Genomic DNA, 23,446 nt, shown 5'->3' with positions numbered 1-23,446 from the left:
CAGCACAAAATAACATTTTGTAATGTGATGGCCCAGCTTGGCATCCCTCTGTCTTGGGGTGGGGGAGGGGAAAGAAACATTCCTGCTCATGAGACGGCTCTGTCTTTAATAAAAAATGAGGAAGTGAGTTAATCATTTAGTAAATAATAATTAGTTGTTTGTGATGATGGTGGGCTTCCCAGGTGGCATAGTTGGTAAAGAAGTCGCCTGCCGATGCAGGACACCCAAGAGACAAGAGTTCCATCCCTGGGTCAGGAAGATCCCCTGAAGGAGGAAATGGCAACTCACTCCAGTATTTCTACCTGGAGAATTCCATGGTCAGAGGAGCCTGGTGGGCTGCAGTCCCTAGGGTCACAGAGTCGGACGTGACTGAGCACACAACACAACCGTTGATTAACAATGTGATTCAAAAATGTCATGACTGGTGGTAGGAAATAATGACTGTTGGTATGTTAACATACCGGCTCTAAAGAAGGAAGGGCAGGATGCCAGGCTTTTGGCCTGTGACATACTTCCCGTCCACAGGTCACCAGGCACTCTGCCTTGGCTTAAATTCCTTCTCCACTGAACAGGGCACCCGCACAGTACCCGGCGTCCTGTCCCCAGGGTGGCAGGCTCTGTGTCCAGAGGAGTGCCTTGCTGTGGAGCTTGTCAGACACAAATCTCAGAGGGGCACAAAAATATCCTTCAAACGAGAAAGAAGAAAGACAGGAGAGAAGGGAGGGGCAGGGAGGGTTTGGAGCAAGGGGAGGAGGGGGTGGTAGTGCTGGGCTAAAAATGCATCTGTGACATTCCAGAGTCACCGGCTTCCAAATTCAAACACGTCAAACTGGGTGATCTGTAAACGCTCTGCTTTAAATGCTGGACAGTCCTCAAAGGGCTCAGCAAGCCCTGGTTCTGAGCAGAGGTATGGGATAGGGACTGGCCTGCCCTCCGCCCTGGGCCCCAGTTTGGCAGAACCCCAGATTCCCGAGTAGCCACGGGGGTGGGCAGGTGGATGGACCATTCCTTGCTGGCCCCTCCCTGATGCCCTTCAGGGCCCAGGGCTTTCTGTGTCAGCTGAGGCTCTGCTCTGCCTGGGAATTGTCTGCCCCTCATTTCAGCTCCTCAAACCTATTAATTCATACTAAAGTGTGATGGGCTAACTACTCTAGAGAGGGGAGATGTGCACTTTAACAGAGGACCATCTTTGAATTGAAAGGAGTCAAATTCTAACCCAAGTGTTTCAAATTGCGAGACACTCCGGGTGGGGGAGGACCGAGGATGGACGGTGTCTACACGCTGTCCTGAGCTCCCATGGGGCCCTGAGTCAGAAGCCCATGTCACTGAGGATGCCAGATCACTGAAAGAAGTCAGTATCCCTCGGTCCGAGCTCCTGGATGGAACCTCCATGCTGGGTCAGCAGCCCTGTGGCCCACACAGAGGATTCCTGGGACCAGCGCTGGGTGCTCCCCGGAGGCCCGCTAATCAGCTATGGACTGCAGACAGCCCTCCGTGGTCCTGACGAGCCGGCTGGCCCAACCTGATCAGGAGAAGGCAGCCACGTGGGGCGGTGCCACCATCACTACTGCTGGGCCACCCAAGGACACCAGAGGGCAGCTGGCTGAAAGTGAGCACTTGGTGCTGCCCTGGCATAGGCCATCGGGGTGGGCTCTCTGCCCCTCCAGGGATGGGAAGAAGGCAGGACCCTGATGGGTGGAGCCTCTCCCCCAGGTGGCCCAGTCCAAAGCCCTCCCTCCAGGGCCAGCGTCAATAGGGATGTGTTTGCGCAACCTCCCCCTGCTTCACCTTCACTTCCGCCATCAGATAAAACAGCTCAGTGCAACCTGGATTTCAGAGTCACAACAAATAATCTGGTGGCTAAGTACCGCATTCTTTGTTGTGAGTCTGAAATTCAAATCTCAGAGAGGTGGTGACCCTCCCTGTGTTCACGGACAATGACAGGGAGGGGCTGAGCTCTGAGGATCCATCCAGCTCTTTGGAAGCTATGGGAAGGGCCTGCGGGTGGGCGGCTGGTGGCTGCCTGTGGCCCGGACCCCTAGGCTTGGCCAGGGACAGTATGCTAGCGTCTTGGGGGCATGGCCCTCTAGACTCCAAGGCTTGCTCGGTCCTTGGCCATGGGTCCCAGATGATCCCACATGGGGAAGGGTCTGTGTACCCAGGGTGGGGCTGAAGTGAGCAAGTTTAAGACCCCAGGCCAGACCACAGGTATCCCTACTCCGTTGGACCTTACAGATGCGTCCCAGGCATATAGATGATAAAACCAGGCAATAGGCGTGGGTGACAGGCATATCCCAGTGCCTGCGATATCCCAGTGCCAAGTGTAGTGGGCTCGATGGGCTAGGCAGCCCACCCAGACCACAGTGAGGCAGAAAGCCTGCCCCTCACCCCCACCTCCACTCCAAGACCATAGCAGAAAGTGGAGACATCTCCTGGCTCTGGAAAAATACCGACCCACTGGTGCCTGGCTACTTCTGACACGGAAAATTTGTTTTTTCTCCAGAGAATTAAAGGTTTCCAAGACAGAGAGACCCCTCCAGGTGCCCCTCTTTGGGTGCTCACACGCCTGTGGGCGGCTCTGGCTCCACCCAAGGCCTGTGTGTCCCCTCTGCTCCGTCTGCCTTGTTGCCCTTTCACGAGAGGAGACACCCTGGCCTTGGTGCGCCTGAGCATTAGAGCCACCCTGCGATGAGACGGATGGCATCAACAGTGCCCAGCGCGTGCTCACCCGCACGTGTGCACACGTAACTGCACGTGTGCACACAAGTGCGTGTGCATAGTTGTGTGTTTTTACTGTGGTCAAATATATGTAAAACTTACCCTTTTAACCATTTTAAGTGCACAGCTCAGTGGCCTTAGGCACATTCACAGTTGTGCAACTATTCCCAACATCCACCTCCAGAACTTTCTCGCCTTCCCAGACTCTGAGTCCACCCATCAAACCTCAAGTTCTGTGTGACTTCGTCACGTGATAACATGACCAGGCATCTCACGTGCTTTCAGAGCCTCAGCCACCTCTCCACCCCCAAGCCTGACCACCACTGACCAGTCAGGACAAAACCCTCAGGGGTGGTGCCTGCCTCTCCGTGACCTTTGAATGTCCCCCTGCCAATCTGTAAACACACTGGTGTGTATCCCCACACACGTGTTTTACCCGAACTACTATGGGCCCAGCAAGTCTGTCCTCCTTCCTCTGGTGTTCTGGCCCTGGGATGAAACCCAAACCAATGAGCTGTGTCTCAAAGAGCCACATGGCGGCTGATGAACATACCAGGGACCCCATACCTGAGACAGGCCGGCAGGGTCCATGTAGGTGAGACTGGCTTTGGTCAGACGGTTGCGGGGCCACCAGCCGGGGGGCACCCATAGGGTGTCTGAGAAGGGCACTGACAGCACAGAAGCCTGGTTTCCCAGAGGATCCTTACTGGAGGGTCCCCGGTGTGGCAAGGAAACAGCTGGAGTGATGGAGCAGGGGGGCCCGGGGGGACTCAGGCCAGGCGAGGGAGAGGGTCACCAAGCAGGGGTGGGGCAAGGATCTGTGCGTACAAGGATGGGGCCGCTTAGGCTGCTGCATGAGGAGATGAGGGGGCATCAGCTCGGTATGAAACAGGGTGCTCAAGGGGCTGAAGAGGACCCCAAATACACATCAGTTGGAAACTCACAATATGACCTGATTTGGAAACAGGGTCTTTGCAGATGAATTGAGAGTAAAGCAGGAGGGAGAAGAGAGCAGGGAGGCGGCGGCCACCCTGGCTCAGGAGGTGCTGAGCCCACTGTCATCCACGGGGGAACAGAAGGCTGAGGAAGTGGAGAGAAGACCTCAGGGGAGGCTGGTGGCCGAGCTCTGGGGAGATGGAACCAGTGTGCAGGGATGACACTGGACAGACACCACCCGGAGGAGGGAGAAAGCCGCGAGAAAACCCAGGACCCCACAGCCCACGCCCCAGTGGCCCAACACAGACCCAGGGAGGGTACAGGGAGAAAGCGTGAGAAAGCAAGTCCCTGTTCGGGGCCAGAGATCAACAGGTGATGCTCCAGGCTAATCAAGGTAGTAAGAGCTGCTCAGACTTCGGAGCAGGTCACTCAGCAAAACGGCCAGAAGAGGCAGGTCTAGGGGATCTGGGACAGGGGCTCTGGCTTGGCCTCCACCTGGTCTTTTAAATGTCTTTAAAAGCAACCTAAAAGCACTAAATACCTGCCACCACACACTTGCTCATTCCACAAATGTACTGGCGCCCCTGAGGGTCAGGTCCTGAGGTTCTGGGGGACACAGCAAGAATTGGACAAGCCTCTGCCCCTGCAGTGGGGCCCCTGGTGGGTCAGCTACACAGGCATCTTGAGTGTCTCCGCCTCTGAAGAGTGAGTGTGGCAGGGGCCCTGTGAGCAAGATGAAAGGCCGTTGATAATTAAATGCTACTCAGACCTGGCTTTACTCTTTGTGGTGGCCTGAGAGAACAAATAGATGCAAAACCCATCTCTGATTTCCAGAACACAAGGACCTCTGAAATTACAAGACGTTAAAATAAAGCTTCGGGTAAAGAACTCTTGTTCTTGTTGCAGATTTGATGTTAGATCAAAACAGAATTGCTCCTGAAAGCTGAGGCGCTGGCTTATTGTTTGAGGTCTGCCCAGCCCCCATCATGCAGAAACGACGCAGGTCTGAGTGATCCAGAGGCTCAGATGCCTTGAGACCCTGAGGCCAACTCCCAGAGAGCCTGTTCCCCTGCCCTCCCTCACCCCTCAGGGACACGTCAGGGGCATCAGACTGTTTCCCCCCTTTAGCTGGGGGAAACAGAAGTTTAAGACCACTTTGCTCGATACTGGGCTTGTCTTCATTAGGGTATCTGTAGTTGGGGGACCCTGAGGTGTGGGTACAACTCCCAGTGACACCTAGAAACACAGACCTGTCCCTGACCACCCTGGGGCTCAGGCTGCCGACACCCTGCCCACAGCCTGCAGTTAATAACCCACCGTGAGGCCCAGGTCGGATATTGGGAGCATTCAGTCGTGAAGCTCAGCTTCCACAGAGCACACCACTGTCTGGGATGACAGGGCGGACGTCACCCTCACTGATTCCCTGTTTCTTCACAGCTGGGCACCTGCTTTAAAGCTTCCTCGCCCCTTGCCTCATGCAGCAGATGGAGCATCCCTGTGAAAGGTGTCAACAGCTGTGGCATCAGAGGCCCACCTCTGCCTCAGCTGCCACCACCTGCGAGTCAGCGCTGCTGATGCTGGCTCCTGTCCATGTGCCCACTGGTGACGTCAGCCAGTGTGTAGTCCCTGCTATTAATAATTAGGGGCCAATTAACACAGATGAGCCCACTGCAGCACGTCACTCACACGCAGGCAGGCGTGTAAGCACTGGAGACAGACTGGCGGGGGCAGGAGCGTCCGCTGCCCAAGGGGTCCTGTCCCAGGGCAGGGGCTGTGTTGGCTGGGAGTCCCGGGTTGGCAGGAAGGCACCTGCACCAAGGCCTCCCAATTCCCTGGGGCTCCTTCCTCATCTCCAGTCGCTGCTGGCCTGCCAGGTGCCGCCTCCTCTGCTACCACCGCAGCGGCTGGCGGCCGTGCTCCAGCTCGGTGGCCACATGGTGGTCGTGCAATTCCTTGAGACGCAGCAGCAGCTCCTCCAGGTTTTCCCCGGTGGCCGCCGACAGGGCGATGGCCTCCTGGCCCAGGCGGGCCTGCAGCTGGGGCAGCCGGGCCCTGGCCTGCGGGAGGTCGATCTTGTTTGCCACGACGGTGTAGGGTCTCTTGGACAGGCCTTCGTCGTATTGCTCCAGCTCATACTTCAGGTCGTCCAGCTGTGTCCAGGGCTCTGGCACCGAGAGGTCCACCAGGAACAGGAGGAAGGGGCAGCGCTCGATGTGCCTGAGGAAGGCCAGGCCCAGGCCCCGGTTTTGGTGGGCACCCCGGATGATGCCGGGGATGTCAGCCACTGTGGAGGAGACAAGCAGACAGTCAGGAGGGGAGCCGGGGGCCTCTGAGCACTGAGACTTTCCTTCCAAAGAATATCTCATGAGTGAAGTCGTTCAATTTTCCGCCTTGCTGATTCACCAGGCCGATTCCATCTGAGGCACTGCAGCTTCCAGTCTTGCTAATGCTTTGAAATATTTGGGTGACTGGCACGATGACAGATCAGTCTAATAAGAACTACTTAACACATTCTAATCTCTCTGGCTTCAAAAGTGATTCAAAAAAGGGGAAAACGGCTTCCTGTAATCTATTAATAATTTGATTACCGATAGAAATTATGAAAGAGTCCTCTGAAAATATATAGTGCTATACAAACCACGTTGCCAGCAAGCTTACTATTTTTAATGGGTACATTATCTTCTAGAAAAAGTTTTCTTCTCTCAAAATGGTACAGGGAAAGCTTTTAAAATCACATGTTGTCCACATGACTGATGCTGCCGAATTCCCCGTAGATGGAAGAGAAGAATAGAGGTGGTGAAAAGGAGTAATTTCCTCAGGTTTGAAATTTAAACTCAAATTCCCGAACTGCCTCTAACAGATGCCTGGGGGAGGGGGTGGGAAGCAAATCTAAACCGATTTTGATAAAGAACTACAATTTTTAAATGAAGAAAAACAAGGCTGCATGTAAGTTACATAAGCATGGCTCTGAATGCCACCATCACCTAATCCTCTGAGAGATCCTACCTGCTATCTGCTGGTGGTCCTCGTAGTGAACAATCCCCACGTGGGGGTTCAGGGTCGTGAATGGGTAGGCGGCCACAGCAGGCCTTGCATTTGAAATGGCCCGGAGAAGCGAGGACTTCCCTGCGTTGGGGAATCCAACCTGGAAGACAGTGAAGACTATCACCACAGAGTCTGTAACTGGTTGGGTCAGTGAGTCTCAGGTTGGGAACGGGGGACAAGCAAGAGCAGGGCTCCTGATGAAGCCAAGAGGATCTGATAGGAGAAAGCGGGCTGCCCGGCCGCTGTGATGCACAACACCCACCAGTCCAGCGTGCGCCACTGTCTTGAGCTCCAGAAAGAGGACGCGCTCCTGGCCCGGCTGTCCGGGGGTGCAAGTCGTGGGTGCGCGGTTGTCGTTAGCCAGGAAGAAGCGGTTACCCTTTCCCCCTGTCCCGCCCACTGCTGCAATGAACTCGTCTCCTGGGCGCGAGAGGTCAGCCAGGACTTCATTGCCCTCCTTCACCAAAGTGCCCACGGGGACCTGAAACACAACAAAGCGTTTTTAGGGGCTCTAGAGAAGGGGGTACTTCCAAGCTCCCAGAGGGAGGAGGGCCCTCAGGGTTCTGTGGGGCAGGCTGCACAATGGCTTCTCCCAGTAGCGCTTCTATAGCATCAGGGTGAGCAGAGCATCTGCGAATGAGAGCGATGCTGAGGGTATGAACCCACTGCTCACATGGAGATGCCCCGGGGGGTAGGGCAGGGGAGGCTTGCGGGGCTGCAGATAGGGACTGCGGACCTGTGGGTTCCCTCGCTGGAAGACAGAATCGTCTTGTGACCGTGAACAGGTCACAGGTGCATATGGTATGAAATTGACAAAGAGTCCCCGTCTGGGGTTGCTCCGTGGAAGATGGGCCCCTCTGGACCACTCGCAGGACCTGGGAACCTGACGGCCCACAGGGTGGACAGGGGACTCCGCGCCTGGCCTACCCGAATGTAGAGGACAGCGCCATTCCGCCCAAAGCAGTTCTTCCTGCCGCCGTCCTCACCGTCAAACCCCTGGTACCGCGACAGGACAGAGGACAGAGACTTGACCTGCTGGTCAACTGGAAGTCAAAGCGGGAAGCGTTATCGCCCTCTGCGTTAAAGGCAGACCCATCTCATTTCGTCAAGTTTCTCTTGTTCAGATTAAGAATGCACATGGGATGAAGTCATGGCAAAAGTTACCAAACCAGCAATGAGACTTTTTGAAAAAGCTAAATTCTTATTTTCATTTAAAAGATACTACAAAAATAAATAAATTAATTAAAAAATAAAAAAATAAAAATAAAAGATACTACAGTTTCCAAAAACTTCACAACTACCCACAATATCACTGTTGAGTTTGAAAACAGGTCCACTTTATTACCACGCTGTGAATGGCTACAACTCCAAGCGGACTAGTTTGCTAGGCCTTTGTGCTCCACGTGTGTAGGGGCGATCAACACCCTTTCAGCACTTGACTGGGACAGTAACAGTAACAGATTTAACCCTTGGACATATGGTACCAGAATTAGATTCCCTGATAGTCTTTATGTTCCTGAAATGTGAAAAAAACAACAAACCATCAAAGTTGGTTTGAAAGTTGGTTTGGGGTGAAATTTCTAAATGTGAACATCCACGTAATTTAATAAAATGATGTCCACACATAGGTTTTGAATTGAAATTCCTGTTAGGGCAAGAAGGTGCAAACTCCCCATCCAGAGATGGCAGACCCACTGAACTTCCCCAGCTGCCCGACGGCACCTGCCTCTCAGGATGACATGGCCCCCGTTGCCTCCATCACCACCATCAGGGCCTCCAAACTCCTTCCGGGGTTCACTGTGAAAGCAGCTCACCCCATTGCCTCCGTGTCCCCCTCGGACGAGCACTCGGCGATGATCCACAAAATGCTGTTTCTGCAGAGAGCACAGGGTGCCCTGATTGGTATTAACTCCACAGTCCTTCCAAGGACCAAGTAGCCATTTGAAAGGTACCTTTTCTACCTAGGAAGAGCTTTAAAATTAGATGCTAATGATACTAACATTGCTAATCTCCCCTAAAATGCAAATATAAGAAAGAGTTCCCAGAAGTCACTGCTATTTGTAGGCAAATGTAAATCTACAACGCAGATGTAAAGAGTGGTCAGCGTGGAATACACACCCCAGAGACAAACGTAACACTAACAACCTAAATACAGCACAGCATAGGAGACACTCCTTAAATACAGCGTCTTCCTAGATTTTTTCAAACAGAAACACACTACTGAAATAACAGACCTTTACTAACGAAGTTTCTGTTCCTCAGCACGAGACACTGAGAGTGACAGTCCCTGGGCCATTGCCAGGCTTCCCACTAAAAGCAGAAGTCTTCTCTGGCCAACTGAGTAGGTCCACATTTTTAAATGTGGTGATGTAAACAGAGCTCTAATCTGTGAGCAAGTTCTTCTCCAGGTCCCTAAGGGAGCTACAACTGACCTAAAGAATCAGAACTAACTAACCAACCAGGCTAATGTTTAATAAATGTTCACTAACACAAGATGTCCAGCTGCCCGAGGTGCCAGGGTGCAAGTTGGGGCTACCACCCCAGCCCAGTTGCCCTGTCCCAAGAAGCCTGCCTGCTTCCCACAGGAGCGCACAGGCAGATGTGGCCACTCACACAGCCCCTCCGTGGGGACCAAGGCACCTGCATTTCCATAAGCAGATCTTTTTTTAAAAAAGGAAAACACACACATATTTTAAGGTGCTCTGGCACCACCACATGGAAAAACCATGAATTACTAGTCAAAAACACGGTGCATAATTTTGAACATGATGGGAAGCAACCTGATGGGAAAAGAGCACAACTGATGAGCACTGTACAGAAGATAAAACTCAGAGTCAGTGTTTACATTCTAGGCAGGAGACACAACCCCTGGAAAGCTGACACATCTGAGTACACCTGCTGACTGCCAAAGTTTTTCCACGGGAAGTACTCTCTGCCCTAATAAGCCTCATGTGGAACCCCCTACTTAGGAGAACGCAAAGTGGTCTTAAACACGTACATTCTTCAGTTTAATTAAAGATCATTCATATTTTAAATAGGTTTTGGTAAATAGAAGAACAAAAGCAGTGTAAGACTTTGAGAACTATAAAACTAAACGTCTATGCGCCCCTCTCCAATGTTATAAATTAAGAACTATTCACACATATTTAAGAATATGAAAGTGAAAAGTGAAAGTGTTAGTCACGCAGCTGTATCTGACTCTTTGTGACCCCATGGATTGCAGCCCGCCAGGCTCTCCTGTCCATGGAATTCTCCAGCAAGAATACTGGAGTGGGTAGCCGTTCCCTTCTCCATGCATTTAAGAATATATATAATACTTATCTCAGACACATAAGCTGTGATACAGGAGCCTGGGCACCCTCCTGGTGAAGGGAGAGAATACCCAGAAGGGTCATCACTTCTAGCACACTGGGCACCACCTTGGGGCCACCACAGTTTTGGCCAGCACGGTATTTGGTATCCACAGGCCTTCATCTCATGTCCTCATTTTCAAGGATAAATGAAGACAAGGTAATGGGAGTTCAAAACAACACCCTGTGACTTCCAATGAGGAAACTGGAGGCAAATCCCTTCAGGGTTTCTAGAAGTCTCACCAGTTTTTTCTCCGAGAGTGGCTGCTTCCTGGGGGGTTCCTGGTGCTTGGTGCAGTCCGCACAGCTGACTGAGAGCAGCCTGGGAGAAGCGCGCAGCAGAAGAAGGCAGCTGGGCCCAGGGACCACGCGGGCTGCTAGCATCCAGAACCCCACACCTTCCAACATCGCTTGGGGTCTCGCTGAGAAAAGCCTTGAAGGTATCATGACTCCTTAACAAAAGGCAAACTGGTAAAATAAGACATCTGGTTTAAATCTGAACATGAAATCAAAACTAAAGAAGTGTAGGTGCCTGGGCCAGAAAAATCCTGATGTAGGTTTCTGAAATAAATGAGCCCATGAAAGGAGTTCTCATCTCACTCACCACTTTCCACATGAGTCAGGCCCTCTTAGCCCATATGCCACTTGGAAGGAGTTCCCTGGTGGTTAGAATTCTGGGCTCTCACTGCCAGAAGCCTAGGTTCACTCTGTGGCCAGGGAACTGAGAGCCCGTAAGTCTTGAGGCCAAAAAAACCCCCCAAAACAAACCCATCTGTTTCTTACAACCCTATGAGGGGTAACACTTCATACTGGATTTTTCCCATTTGCTTTTCGAGACTCCTTTCCCACCCCGCTCTGTTTCAAGAGAATACCCTGCAGGACCACCCTCAGTTGCCTTGCTGTTGGGCAGAGACTGGATGGAGTAGCAGAAGAGCTGGATATCAACTGAAGGCTGCACCACCAGCCAAGGAGGCCATGTCTACGCTCCTCTGTCCTGGTCCTTCTCCTTACCCTGCGGGTGTCCAGGAGCAGAAGCAACGCCATTGTCACCAGCTCCAGATAAAAACACCAACTCTGCTGTTTCCCTGAATGCTCCCCTTCAAATGGGGGTCTTTACACCCTCCTTAAATTGTCTCAAGAGACAGTGCCAGGATTTCGGACCCCTACATTTTGCACGCCCATTTTAAAGCAGTGGAGGCTGAGACTCAAGAGAGGCTGTCACTTGCCTACTTCACGTAGTATCCTCACTGCACCAGTGATTCACAGTTCTTCAAATGCGGGACACACACACGACCACCGTCCAGGGCACCAAGGCAGAGGTCATTTTTAAAGAATCAATGTCGCGTTCCTTAACTCTGGACACGTTTCCGCTGCTAAAATCTATCTGCCTGAGAACTATCATTTAAAATCGTGTTCTCCTTTCCGCTCGAGAAGGGTCCTCTACAGAAGGAAGCCCCTCCGGACAGGCCTGCGAGCAGGACGGACCGGGGTGCCCGACCAGGACGAGTGTAAGAGGTCCAGCCTGCCCCGAGCTGCCCTCAGAGCAGGACGCTGCTTCTGCAGAACTGTTCACACGCGTGTTCACGCTCACACTGTTCTGTGCGACCGCGCCACCGCAAGTACAGAACACCCGCGAGGACCTCGGCCAGAGGGCGTCTCCGGCCTGCCGGAGCGCGCCCACGCGGGCTAAAGGGGAGCAGGAAGCTCGGGCCAGGGACTCGAGGGCGAGCTTGGTCCCACGCCTGTCCCCTTACCCTCTCCCACGGGTGCCCGGACGCTACCCACACTCACCACCCTGGGGGCACGTCACTTCCGGTGCCGCCCCCAGGGATCACTTCCGGGACCGGCCCCGCCTGCGCAGGGTTCCTCAGCGCGCATGTGCGGGAGGGGGAGGGGCAACGGGCGTCCGGGGAGGGGCTACGGGCGTCCGGGGAGAGCCGAGGAGGGTTTCCAACAAGTGCGCGGGTGTTTCCTTTGAACCCAGGGACTCCGACACCGCGAGTCGGGCAACCCTCTCCCACCGCGGCTTCCGGCTCCCCATCACCTCACGGAAACTCAGTCTTCAGGTCGGTTCTCGAAGAGCCAGTTTATTAATCACACCAAAGGCATAAAACAAGACGCCAAAGTCCGACTGAAGAGAGAAACGGCGGACGAGGACGGTTGTCCGAGGACGGCCTGTGCTCGTGAACGAGACGGGGCGACCTGCCCGGTCACGGCTGGACGGTCACACGCCCACCTCTGGCTCTGAGGTTGAGCTGCCGCCGGCGCTCAGCGACCCCCGAGGCGAGGCTCCGGCTGGGCGCTGGAGAGATGCTCGGTCGGCCGGGCCGGGCCGGAGGTGCCGAGTCCGGACGCGGCGTCACCGCCCGGCCGCCCGCACCTCAGCCGGGAGACCAGGCGGCACCGACCACGCCGCGCGGACGACTCGCTTCGGCCTGAGCTTCCGCAGACAGAAGAGACACAAGAGAGTGACGAGCCGCTGGCATCACTCCCCACGTTACATAAAAATGGACGGCACGTTAAATAAACATTTTGTTATTAATCATTAAATATATTAACACCAACAATCATGTATAAATTAGGAAATAAATGTACAAACTATTTCACAAAGTGCTTTTTAAAATATATACATAACATTCAAGAAATTCTTAATGTAAGACATTTCAGATTGAAGTTTTGGGATACGTTTTTTTCAAGTGTCCTTTTCCTTCAAAAAGTATTAATACAGCACTTAAAAACACACACACACATACACAAAAGGCATATTCCCATATTGGCAAAGAATAAAAATAAACTATTTTCACAGTTCTCTGAAATGTTTTAACATTTTCAACGGGAAATTTTAATCCCCGATTGAGTTTGCAAATTACTTCTATGAAAATTGTCAGGAAAGAACAGAACAAAATGAAGGGAAATGACTCCCTAAATTGAAATTGCTAATGTCTGTGTCATTTAGCAATTAAGGGCTCTCACTTAAGTAATTTAATATAGAGATGTATTTTTTAAGCCCTTACTAGTATTAAGGGTTTCTAAAACCCGAAAGTCTACAAAATAAACATTTCTATCCCACTGTCCGTGTGATTCTGCCTCCACAGAAGAGGGCAGAAGGTCCTAGAACAGGACTTGTCCTGGACCCCAGCAGTCCCTTCAAAGAGCCCTGGTGCTTCATCTGTAAAACAGCAACAGTAACTGCCGCCGTGTTCCCAGTGGGGACGGAATTCATTCTGCTAGAAACACATTAAAAATATCTTATAGACTGCAAAGCATCCAATTATGGATAAAGTACTACTTTAAAATTTTAAAACATAAGACTTCACTAAAACATCACCGTCAGTAGACTTGAGATATCAAGAATTAGATTTTTTTTTGTATTTTCTTGGTTCTTGGAAATATGTCAGCATTTACCCAAAGATGTTTTTAAAGGGGCCATAATAAATATGGGTATTATTATCCAAGTAAAGGTTGATAAAATGTCTGTATGACTTACTAGTGAAATGTAGAATTTTTCCTTTGACCTGACTTTTCCACATGAGCTATCTTTAACGTTTGTGCAGAATTTAAATGGCATTTAATGTCCTACGAATGTAAAAATGACTCAAATTTCTCTACGTAAGAGCCTTCCTTCTTTTTAGGAAGAACACAGTAAAATCAGTGGTGTTCTCTTTAAAAATAAGATGTGAATTTCAGATATTCCTAAGTGAAAAGGAATGCTCGCTTGGAGATCTGAATAAGCAGGTCCTGGAAGAAGTAGTATAAAATAACTTGCCAACTCTTTGGAGAATTCCATGTCACTATTTTAAATTATGAATTTAGAATTGAGCATATTACATATTAAAATTCCAGAAACGACCATCCGATAAACAAGGGTCAAACCCAAAGTAATTCCAGAGGACTACCCTCTCCTTCCTTCAGTGATACCACTCTCCCTGGGTGAGGCTGATCACAGTTGCCTTGTTGGATTCCTACTTATTTGGAACAAAGTCATTGATCCCTCTTTACTTTGTAATACAAAAACGTGTAACTTTTTGGATAAACAGAACCAGAGATACAGGTAAGGAGCGAGGTCTGGAAATAAAGGTTCACAGCCTCTCCAAGTGAAGCTTATTTATCCTTTCCATTGGGTAACAACAGAGACTGATGCAAACTACAGAAAATGCCTCCCCAACTCCCCGGCCTTGAGGCCCAGGAAGAAAGAGGCTGCCATCCAGGGGCAGTGCAGCCAGTGAGAGACAAGTTTACACCCCCAGTACAAACATGAGAGGAGAGTCAGACCTCAGGTCTGTGCATAAGAGCACGCAGACTGCGGCCTCTGGTAGGTTTGTCCCATCACTGGGCAGAGAAGACTCCAATGATGATGGGACCCCTAAAGCTAGCTAGAAACATGGAGGGGAGGACAAAAAGGGACAACCTCTCCGTTGTATGGACATACAATACTATACACAGCACCAAATATGTCACACCATCAAAGCGCCATCTGGCACCAGCGTGCACGCTTGCTGTCCTACCCCGCATGAAATGTGCGTGCTTCACAAGCAGACGCTGCGTGAGGCGAGGGGCAGCCTACAGGTCACAGCCCCTCAGAGCTGTCACTGGCCTGTCCATCCTGGGCGGACATGCCGCCTCAGGATTCCTCATAGACGCGGGTCCTTCACTGCTGGTAATTTCCGTACTGGCCCTGCAAGAGAGCAAGACACAGATTATACCCCAACAGGCCTGAGTAGGAGGGTCCACACCTGAGGATGAGACAGATCCCACCCCAGCCCACGCCCAGGATGAGAGGTGGATGAGCATGGTTGGCCAGCGACCAAATGCCTCAGCCTGTGTTCTGAGGCAGGTGGGTAGCTGATGTTCTGGAAGCCACCATCCAGGCTGAGATGACTGACTTAGGTCAGTGGGTGGAAGAGGTTGGCTCACGTGGTCACACAGCAGCTGACCGCACTGGGCCTGGGCTAGGCACCCCGTCACATCCCCCCCTGACCCTGCCGTAAGCAGGTTTGGGACGGGCTCCCCAGGCACACTCCCCTTGGCACCGCTTCCCACACGCTCACTGGAACATTCCAAAAGCCAAAAAGCTTTGCTCCCCTAATAACTCTGCCCTGGGCTTGTGTACCTCCTGTTGAAAACTCATTCTCTACGTACAACTGGCTCATTCTTTATCTCTCTTTAGGGAGCAAGGTGAGAAGTATTTAAAAAATGAGATACAGGACCTTACCTATTCAGGTACCAAGAGAAAAACACCCCTAATCCACACAGTGCCTTAAGGTTTTATTAGCCATGTAAATTGTCATTAGTGCCTCGGACCTACCATATAGTCACTGATAGATAGTCACCTCTCGCCCGGGACTGTCCTCCAAGGAGACTCCAGAGTGCCCAGGACCCATCTCCTCCCGCCTACCACCCTGCTCCTGCCCCAGACAGATCCAACTGTGCCAGGCAAGATGCAAGCTCTACAATCTGCCTAGGTGCCGTAACCTGCAGGCACGCAACAGACATGAGGGAAACAGGCATGAGGGAGACATCCAAGGTGTGAAAGACGAGACTCTAGGCGAGTTTAGGACACAAAGAGCCAGCTGTGTCTGACTGAAGTGGAAATTTTTAAAAACCTTACAGGCTCAGAGAATTCATGTTCTGGAGGAACCTAGGGAGCCAGCCTGTCCCATTTTATTATTCCTCACGGCCATAGGGGAAACCTTTGTCACATGTGATGTACAAGGTGAAGCGTGGGTCTGGAAACGGGCAGAAGGCTTGCCTGCTCGTAGCCATAAGGCCGCTGCTGCTGGGTGGACGGGCCCGTCTGAGATGCTCGGTAGCTTCCGTACTGCTGGCCTTGTCCCTGCTGGTAGCTGGAGTACTGTGAGGGGGCACCCTGGGCGGGTCCTAGAACACAGCAGGATCGTGAGATCACCCCCCAACACCCTCTCCCACAGGTCCTCCCAAGCCCCTGAGACGTGCGTTCCTGCTAATTCAGTCGTGTCTGAACCCCACGGAATGTAGCCCGCCAGGCTCCTCTGTTTATGGAATTCTCCAGGCAAGAATATTGGAGTGGGTTGCCATGTCCTCTTCCAAGGAATCTCCCCGACCCAGGGATCCAACCTGCATCTACTGCGGCTCCTACATTACAGGTGGATTCTTTATAGCTGAGCTACTGGGGAAGCCCCTGAGACATCGGCACCCGTTTTTCCGCCACATTAAACCTGAGCAGTGAAAGCACCACAGCTGGCGGCCAACCCTGCTATGCCCCCATGGCTCCAGCTATGCGCACCACCCCCCCAACATCCAGACGGGGACTGGGGGCTGCTGTCAGAGCGCTAGACCTGCTTCTTGGGACCAGTTTACACAGTCACAGTTATCACTGTAAACATGAGTTAAATGCACAGCAAACGGCGAAAACCACGCAAGACAGTGATGGTGCCTCAAAGCCTAAGTGGACAGGATAGGCGGAATTGACAAAGGCTGAGGGGTTTTTCCAAAACCAGCTGCTTCAAGGGCTGCTGTGGTCCCAGAAAGCAGCACATGCCCAAAGCCAAAAGCAGGGGGCACATCCAAGGGGCACAGGCACCAACCCAAGCTCCCGAGAGGCAGGGCTGAGACAGCTTGAACCATAAAATAAAGAAGTTTGGATCATAACCCGATCTGTAACATCAGTACCTGTGAGTACCTACCAATAGAAATATATGATCAATAACTAAGTGAACAGGGGAGAAGACACCTATCTTCCCTGGAGAAGACTTCCTGGACAATCTATGTGGATGATGCCCCCTCAGGTGGGGATAGACCTAGTGACAACACAGTCTGGAGTAGGGGATGGAGGGCATGGGGCAGTGGGAAGGCCTGACAGGCGCCATGGACCACAAGACCACTGTCAGCCTCAGTAGAGGCAAGTCACACCCATGGGAGGGGATACGAAGGCACTTCCCCACCATGGCCTTTTTTTCAGAATCCAGACAAACCCACCCTGATGGAGGGTCTACAAAGTGCCTGCCTAGCCCTCTTCAAAGTGCCAAGGTCAGGAAAGACAAAGAAAGTGCGAGCAACTTGCAACCCAAGGAGTTGTGGGACCCCAGACAGTCCAGGACAGGAGAGGACACGCAGGTAGGTCCATGAGATCTGAAGAAACTGGGTTCAGTTCACGGCCACGCACCAGTGCTGGTTTCTTAGCTGTGCCCACGGGGCGCTGGGAATAGAAGAGGTTAGCCACGGGGAACCATCAGCTTTCCCCACAGCTTTTCTGGAAACCTACAGCTGTTTCAAAATAAGTGTGCAGGTACCCACTGAATGACCACGTTCCTGCAACAACGTCCCCCCCCCGCCCCCGCCTTACCGTAGCCTTGCTGTTGTCCGGGATAGCTCTGCTGGTTGGGGTACTGCTGTTGGGAGTACGTCTGCTGCTGTGCCGTGCCCTGCTGGTATCCTGTCTGCTGCTGGCTGTACTGTGAGTTTCCTGCAGAGGGAAGTAGACGTGAGCTTGTTTCCAGAGAACAATGGCAGCTCCATTGTCCCCCAAGGTATGGGCTGCTTTGGGTTCCATAGATTTGACTCTATTGCTCCAGTACCTTTTCTTTTCCACAACAATACAAATTGTTTTATTATACTTTTCTCTTACTATCTGATAGAGATACAAATATACAGCCAAAATGAAAAGACTATTGCAGTTAAAACAAAGCCTGATACCAGGGCTTTGAGGTCCTGACCCCGGGGACCTGTGGCCTTATTTGGAAAGAGGGTCTTTGCAGATGTAATTGTTAAGGGGAAGCCATACTGGATTAGACTGGGCCCTAATCCAGTGTCCTTATAAGAAGGAGATCTGGACACACACGCAGGGAAAGGCTGTGTGACTCCCACAGTTCAAAGGGACCCCACATGTTTCAGTGCACCTTTGTTTCACAGGCAAATGTGCATACCAGTTCACACCTGTACTTCATGGATGAAAAGATGCAGAAATTTGCCTCTGTGTTCTTCATCTATATGTGGGTATAGTCCCAGAGATGTTTTAGGTTCATTTTTTCTTTTTTTTCCAAAGAAAATGCCTTAATTCTCATTTTCAAAAATCTTAACTAGCCAGCCAGCACCCATGCTAAAAGCCTCATTTTGGGAAGAAAGCTCATAGTAAAAGTTGAGAGAGTGGTAAGGGTATTAACAAATAGTTATCAAGGGTTAAGAGCGAGTGTTAACAACCATTTAAAAATCCTACACCTACAATGGAAAAGAACCTAAAAAAAGTACATATGTCAGTATATGTATATATGTATAACCGAATCACTTTGCTGTACACCTGAAACACAACACTGTCAATCAACTATATTTAAATAAAATTTTAAAAATCAATAAAAATTAAAAATATTTCTACAAAGTCTTCCTGACGCAGATCACAAGAGTTTTAGATTGGTGTAGAGATTAAATTCCATTCAGTTTTCGTAGTGCCTTTATACAAAGACCAATTTAGGCCTGGTTTCATTGTTTTCTTTCAAATAGGGCTTTGCTCTTCACACCACAGTGCGTGCCCTTTAACTTACAGTAAGTCGGGTCCTACTTTGCATAAGACCCCACCCTCTAGCAGGAGCAGCTGGAGGCCGGGGGCCCAGGAGTTTACTCCTCTGTGGCATCCGAGAGCCAGGGAACAGCCTGCCCAGAAAGGAGAGCTGTTCGTTGTTTTGCTGTTCTTTAATCAGAACATATTCTGGAAGTAAGAGACAGAGGCACCATGACAAGAGGCCAGGTTATGAACAATGGAATCCAAATGACCCATTTTTCTACATTATTTTTCCAGTTGTAAATAACTGTCCTCTTCTAGGAATTATAAATTGTAAGTATTTAAAAACTGGGATCCTGATAATGTACATTTAAAAATAACAGCTTTGAGAGCAAATTCATGTGGAAAGGCTTAAAACCCCACTAGGAAGTCCATTTCCAGCTGCACACAAAGAAAAGGAACACGCTCTGTGATATGGGCAAACTCTTCTCTAAGGTGGACTCTGAGGAGCCTGCCAGGTCTTTTTAAAAAATTATTTATTATTTGGCTGAGCCAGCTCTTAGCTGTGCTGTGGCATGTGGGATCTTTAGTTGTGGCAGGTGGGATCTATTCCCTTGACCAGGGATCGAACCCTGTCTCCTGCACTGGGAGTGTGGAGTCTTAGCCACTGGACCACCAGGGAAGTCTTTCCTCCGTCTTTCTGATTGATCACCGTCTAAGGAAACATCTTGACCTCTGCTCCCTCCTCACAACCATGGCCAGTCCCAGCAATAATGGCCAATGGGACAGCCAATGGCCAAGGAGGTGTCAGCAACTGGTGGAGATGTGGGTTCACTGTCCTTGTGTCTCCTGAGAAGTGCATCAGAGACTCGGCAGGTTTCTCCAGGAACAGGAGGTCCCTGTTCTCCTTCTGTGGTAACAGGTAAAGGGGCTAATTCACAGCAGCAGCCGCTGAGGCCTGGACACAGCAGGTGTGCAGTGAGTGAGAATGCAGCGCAGCTCTCACGTACCCAGAAAAACCTTCCCTTGACCCAGGGCCAAACTTCAGCGGAAGATGGGCTGGTTTGGACAACTCTGAAACAAGAGGCAGGACTCTTTGAACATGCCTGAGGGGTTCTCAAGAGGGTCTTGTGGGAGCAGCAGAGCCAGGCAGCCCAGATTCTGCCCTTCCTGGAACAACCCAGGGCTTTCCCTCCACTGGGGCAGAGACGACAACTTCCCTTGTTTTTCTGCTCTTTTTCATTTGTTTCTATCTTTAAGAATATTGCGACAGTCTATGACGTGGCCATGAAAAAAGGAAACACTCATTGGTGAAAGAAGAGGCTGGTGTTAATAAATGTGGCAGGCATGTGGCCACAAACCAAAGAAACAAACCCATGATGGTGACTTGTCTATAAAACCTTGTCGTCAAGCACAGATGAGCCTTGGGGCCTGAGTGGCAGCCATTTGGGGCAGAGCCACCCTGCTGTCCCGAATGCCCACCCATAGTCACCACTACCATTGGGAGAAACTGAGGATTGACCCGGGGACTGGGGGTTGGGGACAGATCTGCACAGCCACAGGATTAGTGCTTTGATTTTCAACGAGAGCCAATAATGTTTACTATTTCGAAGTTTGACTTCTAAATGGACAGATACATTGATGCAATTTGAAATCTAAAAACAAACCCAGTCCACCTTGGAGAGGCCCAGGGCCCGCCTGCACCACCCGCCCAGCCTGGCCTTATCACCCCCGAGTCACTTCCATCGCTGTCCCCAGTATTTCTCGTCTGTTTATGGTGGGTGGGTGTGCTCTTAGCACTCGCTGTTTTACACAGAAGGCAGCATCCAGACACCCTGGTGCTGCACACCTGGTGTGACCCAGGGGACCTGCCACAGCAGTGCCCTGGACATGCCACAGTGGACACTGGCTGTGTCCAGCCTCTGCTCCTGTAAACCTCTTGGAGAGGAAATGCCAGTGGGACGTCAAGGTTTCCATGGAGGGCTCTGCAGTGGCCCCGACAGCAACCCTGTCCCACCCATCTGGGTTTGCTGTGCCCCGGGCCACTTCTTGGCACCTCTCACTCCAGGGAACCTTCAGGGCGCCTGCCTCCTGTGAACAATACCAGGACCAGCCACCTGTGTCTCTTGAGGTTCCTCATTCCCTTGGGGGACAAAGCTAATTACGGGAAAGTCCTTCATGTCAGCTTCAAGCCACCTCTTATCACCCCCACCCAACACCCCTGCCTTTCTCAGGGCACAGACCACTCCTCTGAAAGAAACACCCCCACCTCCCAGCTAAAAAAGACCAGGCAGGCCGCCCATTGAGGCGTGGCCAGTACCGTGTGTGGTCCTGTGCGGGGGTCACTAACCAGGTGGAACAAAACGTTTCCAGATCCAGGAGGAAACCGTGCCGTCTGCCACACCTGCCCTAAAAGAAGTCACTGGACGTCTTAGCAAAGTCCTCATCAATCATGGAGGGGGATGCTTGTAACCCAAAGCGAGGGTACAAACTGTACTTGAGACTTCGACAGGCCCGCCCTGGTGAGCAGCGTGGGGCTCTTCCTGAGGAGGAGGCTGAGCCAGCTTCCCCGGAGAGGGAGGGGAAACGGAGGGAGTGTTTCCTGGGGACAGATGGGCAGCTCAGGAAGACGAAGGCTCTGGAGACGATGCTGTGATCACACAACGCGCACGTGCTTGGTGCCCCTGGAGTGTGTGCTTAAAAACAGCTAAAATGGCAACATTACGTGTTTTTACAATTAAAAAAGGTCACCCCAAAAGTCACACTTTCTAGTCACTTGTTCCATTCGCATCGTCTTTTCTTTCCTGGGCCACTGGCAGCCCTGACGTTGTCCCCACTCCTGACCAGCAGACTGGGGGCCCTGATCCCATCACCCATGAGCTTATTAGTGGCCCTTCTCCTCTCAGGGTTTCCTTGGGGGCAGCAGGAAGTCCTTTCCAGGGCCAGCTGGCACCCAATCAGTTGGGTGACATCACCCTGGCAGCTCTATCAGCACCTGCCCCATTTCTGCAGGCCCTGTGCACATTAGGCCTGGAGCTCACAGCCAGCTGCCTTACCGCCCTCGTAGTAGTGCTGCGTGGAGTCCTCAAACGACCGGTCGTAGCTCTGGTCTGTGTAGGATGCCGGCTGGTAGGCATAGTCGCCGTGTCCTGCAAGGAAACGGGGTGCCTAGCAGTCAGCAGAGGTCCTGGCTTCCCAGTCCCGGGAAAGACCACATGGACTCAGCCATCAGGTCAGGATGGCCTGCCACTGGATGTGGGTCCTGTGTCCTAGACGGACCCTGTGGGGGCTCTTCCTGCTGTCTGGCAGCCGAGGTTCCTTTAAAGTGCAGACGGCTACCTGCTCCTGGGGCCAACAAGCCAAGGTTTACAGGGCATACTTGGTGCCCCATGTCTGACACACATGTGTCCATTAGCTCTTAATGTCACTATGTGGTCACCATCCCGCCGCCGGCTCCCACTGGAGTGCGTGACCCCTCTGGTCTTGGCCACCTCCCCACCGCCCACTGCCTGACCTGGTCACACATCCCTGCATGGGGTCCTCCCCAAATCCCACCTGTCCTCTGCAGTCACTTTAAGCCATCTCCACAAATCCTGATTTTAAAGATGCTGGAACGGTGACACGGAAAAGGAAAATAACCTGCAGAAGGTGTAACTGAGCAGCTGGGAGGTGGGTGTTACGGGACATACAGTTGGCTCAGGTTCGTCACCTTCCTGAAGGCACTTCACCAGGAGCTCGTGGCCATCCTTCAGACATTGATGTCCATCCATTCAGAGGACTGTGCCCCCAGCCCCAGGGAGCCCAGTGCAGGAAGCTTCTCTCAGCAGAGACCAGCCCCCACCCTCAAAGGGGACTCTGGGTGCTTTGCTGGCGGGGGCACGGGGACTGAACTGGGAACAACTGGGGATGGGGACAGATGCCGAGGAAGTGGGCCTCACCATCGGGGTAGTACTGCTGGCTCATGGGCTCTGAGGCGGCCTGGCCGTGGCCGTACTGCTCGCCGCCGTAGTACTCCTCCTGACCCAAGTACTGCTGGGACGAGCCTGGGGGGACAGTGCTGACGTCACCTCCCCGAGCCCCAGAACCTCCCAGACGGGCCCACCCAGGGGACACGGGGCCCTGCATGTCCAGCCCCCAGGAGCCGGGCTTCCCACAGCGGCCCTCCCCCACCGGTTCCCGGTACCGAGGGCGGCCTCACCTTGCTGGGAGGGCCGGTAGGGCGCCATGGGCCGCTGCCCCATCACGCCGCCCCCCTGCCCACTCTGGCCCATCATGGCCATGGACTGGCCCTGGTAGTGCTGGCTTCCGCCCTGCGCCGCACTGTAGTGAGACGAGGCTGCCTGCTGGTGCATCATGGACACTGGGGAACACGACAGACCCCGTAAGCCAAGCAGTTCCCGGTGGTGCCCCCCCACCCCCAGACCAGTCTGCACCCTCACCCCAGGCTGCGGCTTCCACAAGGCCCCCCTGATGGGGCCACGTCACCCTTCCTGCCAAAGTGCCTTTGGGCGACTTATAAAACGTGAAACGCGGCTCCCACCTGCTGGTCCCAGAGAAGCCTGTTGCCCTGCCCTCCCCAGACGGTAGCCTCAAAGGGCCCTGGGGGGCCCCGCCTGCCTGTCCTTTCCTGCCCCCCTGCTCGGGACCCTCCAGGCAGCACTGTCCAGCACAAGATATGCGAGCCACATCACAGACTGAAAAGAAACAGGTGAAATCTATTTCAGCAACATTTTATTTGACTCAATATATCCCAAATAGGTTGTTCTCAGTATGTAATTAACATAACGAGAAGCAAGGAGTAATTTCACACTCTCTGTTTCTGTCTAAGCTTTGAAACTCATGGGGCACCCCAGTTTGGACCCTACGCTTCCTGAGTGCTCAAGGCCCCAAGCTGCCCAGCGGGGCTCCCGCCACTCCTCAGCATGCC

The 23,446-nt window shown here is 52.2% G+C and overlaps 2 protein-coding genes across 6 annotated transcripts in view; both read right to left on the bottom strand.

Moving 5' to 3' along the window:
* Nucleotides 1-4,529: 4,529 nt before the first annotated feature.
* On the bottom strand, nucleotides 4,530-12,156 carry MTG2 (mitochondrial ribosome-associated GTPase 2). 5 transcript variants are annotated; one of them, XM_010841864.1, is made up of 7 exons: nucleotides 11,061-12,156; nucleotides 10,293-10,517; nucleotides 8,426-8,573; nucleotides 7,627-7,742; nucleotides 6,962-7,180; nucleotides 6,661-6,799; nucleotides 4,530-5,938 (listed from the first exon to the last, which is right to left on the bottom strand). In XM_010841864.1, exons 2-7 carry the CDS (start codon nucleotides 10,494-10,496, stop codon nucleotides 5,544-5,546), a joined length of 1,221 nt encoding a protein of 406 aa, XP_010840166.1. In that variant the 5' UTR covers nucleotides 10,497-10,517; nucleotides 11,061-12,156; the 3' UTR covers nucleotides 4,530-5,543. The 5 variants fall into 5 exon arrangements, with proteins under 5 accessions (XP_010840166.1, XP_010840164.1, XP_010840167.1 ...); XM_010841862.1 differs by having other exon boundaries at nucleotides 11,276-12,156; XM_010841865.1 differs by having other exon boundaries at nucleotides 10,293-10,501; nucleotides 11,276-12,156.
* A 423-nt stretch (nucleotides 12,157-12,579) lies between these two features.
* SS18L1 (synovial sarcoma translocation gene on chromosome 18-like 1) overlaps nucleotides 12,580-23,446 on the bottom strand; it is a 27,893-nt gene continuing 17,026 nt past the window's right edge. Inside the window, exons 6-11 of the mRNA XM_010841868.1 lie at nucleotides 22,718-22,879; nucleotides 22,458-22,562; nucleotides 21,576-21,668; nucleotides 17,371-17,490; nucleotides 15,799-15,926; nucleotides 12,580-14,724 (exon numbers count right to left, since the gene is read on the bottom strand). Of these exons, the coding sequence (XP_010840170.1) occupies nucleotides 14,698-14,724; nucleotides 15,799-15,926; nucleotides 17,371-17,490; nucleotides 21,576-21,668; nucleotides 22,458-22,562; nucleotides 22,718-22,879 (635 nt within the window). The 3' untranslated portion in view covers nucleotides 12,580-14,697. The remainder of the gene's footprint in view (nucleotides 14,725-15,798; nucleotides 15,927-17,370; nucleotides 17,491-21,575; nucleotides 21,669-22,457; nucleotides 22,563-22,717; nucleotides 22,880-23,446) is intronic.

This window comes from Bison bison, unplaced genomic scaffold, assembly GCF_000754665.1.
Source record: "Bison bison bison isolate TAMUID 2011002044 unplaced genomic scaffold, Bison_UMD1.0 scf7180017864167, whole genome shotgun sequence".
NCBI lineage: Eukaryota > Metazoa > Chordata > Mammalia > Artiodactyla > Bovidae > Bison > Bison bison.
The sequence above is the reverse complement of the archived record's forward strand: the minus strand, read 5'-3'. Positions and strand labels throughout refer to the sequence as shown.

What these genes read in the sequence shown, in the direction of transcription:
- MTG2 (XM_010841864.1), bottom strand. Translation starts at nt 10,496, where the DNA reads ATGATACCTTCAAGGCTTTTCTCAGCGAGACCCCAAGCGATGTTGGAA. An exon ending in GCGCTGTCCTCTACATTCGG is followed by an intron (nt 7,181 to 7,626) that starts GTAGGCCAGGCG and finishes GTTGTGTTTCAG; the next exon opens with GTCCCCGTGGGCACTTTGGT. An exon ending in GGACCACCAGCAGATAGCAG is followed by an intron (nt 5,939 to 6,660) that starts GTAGGATCTCTC and finishes TCTCCTCCACAG; the next exon opens with TGGCTGACATCCCCGGCATC.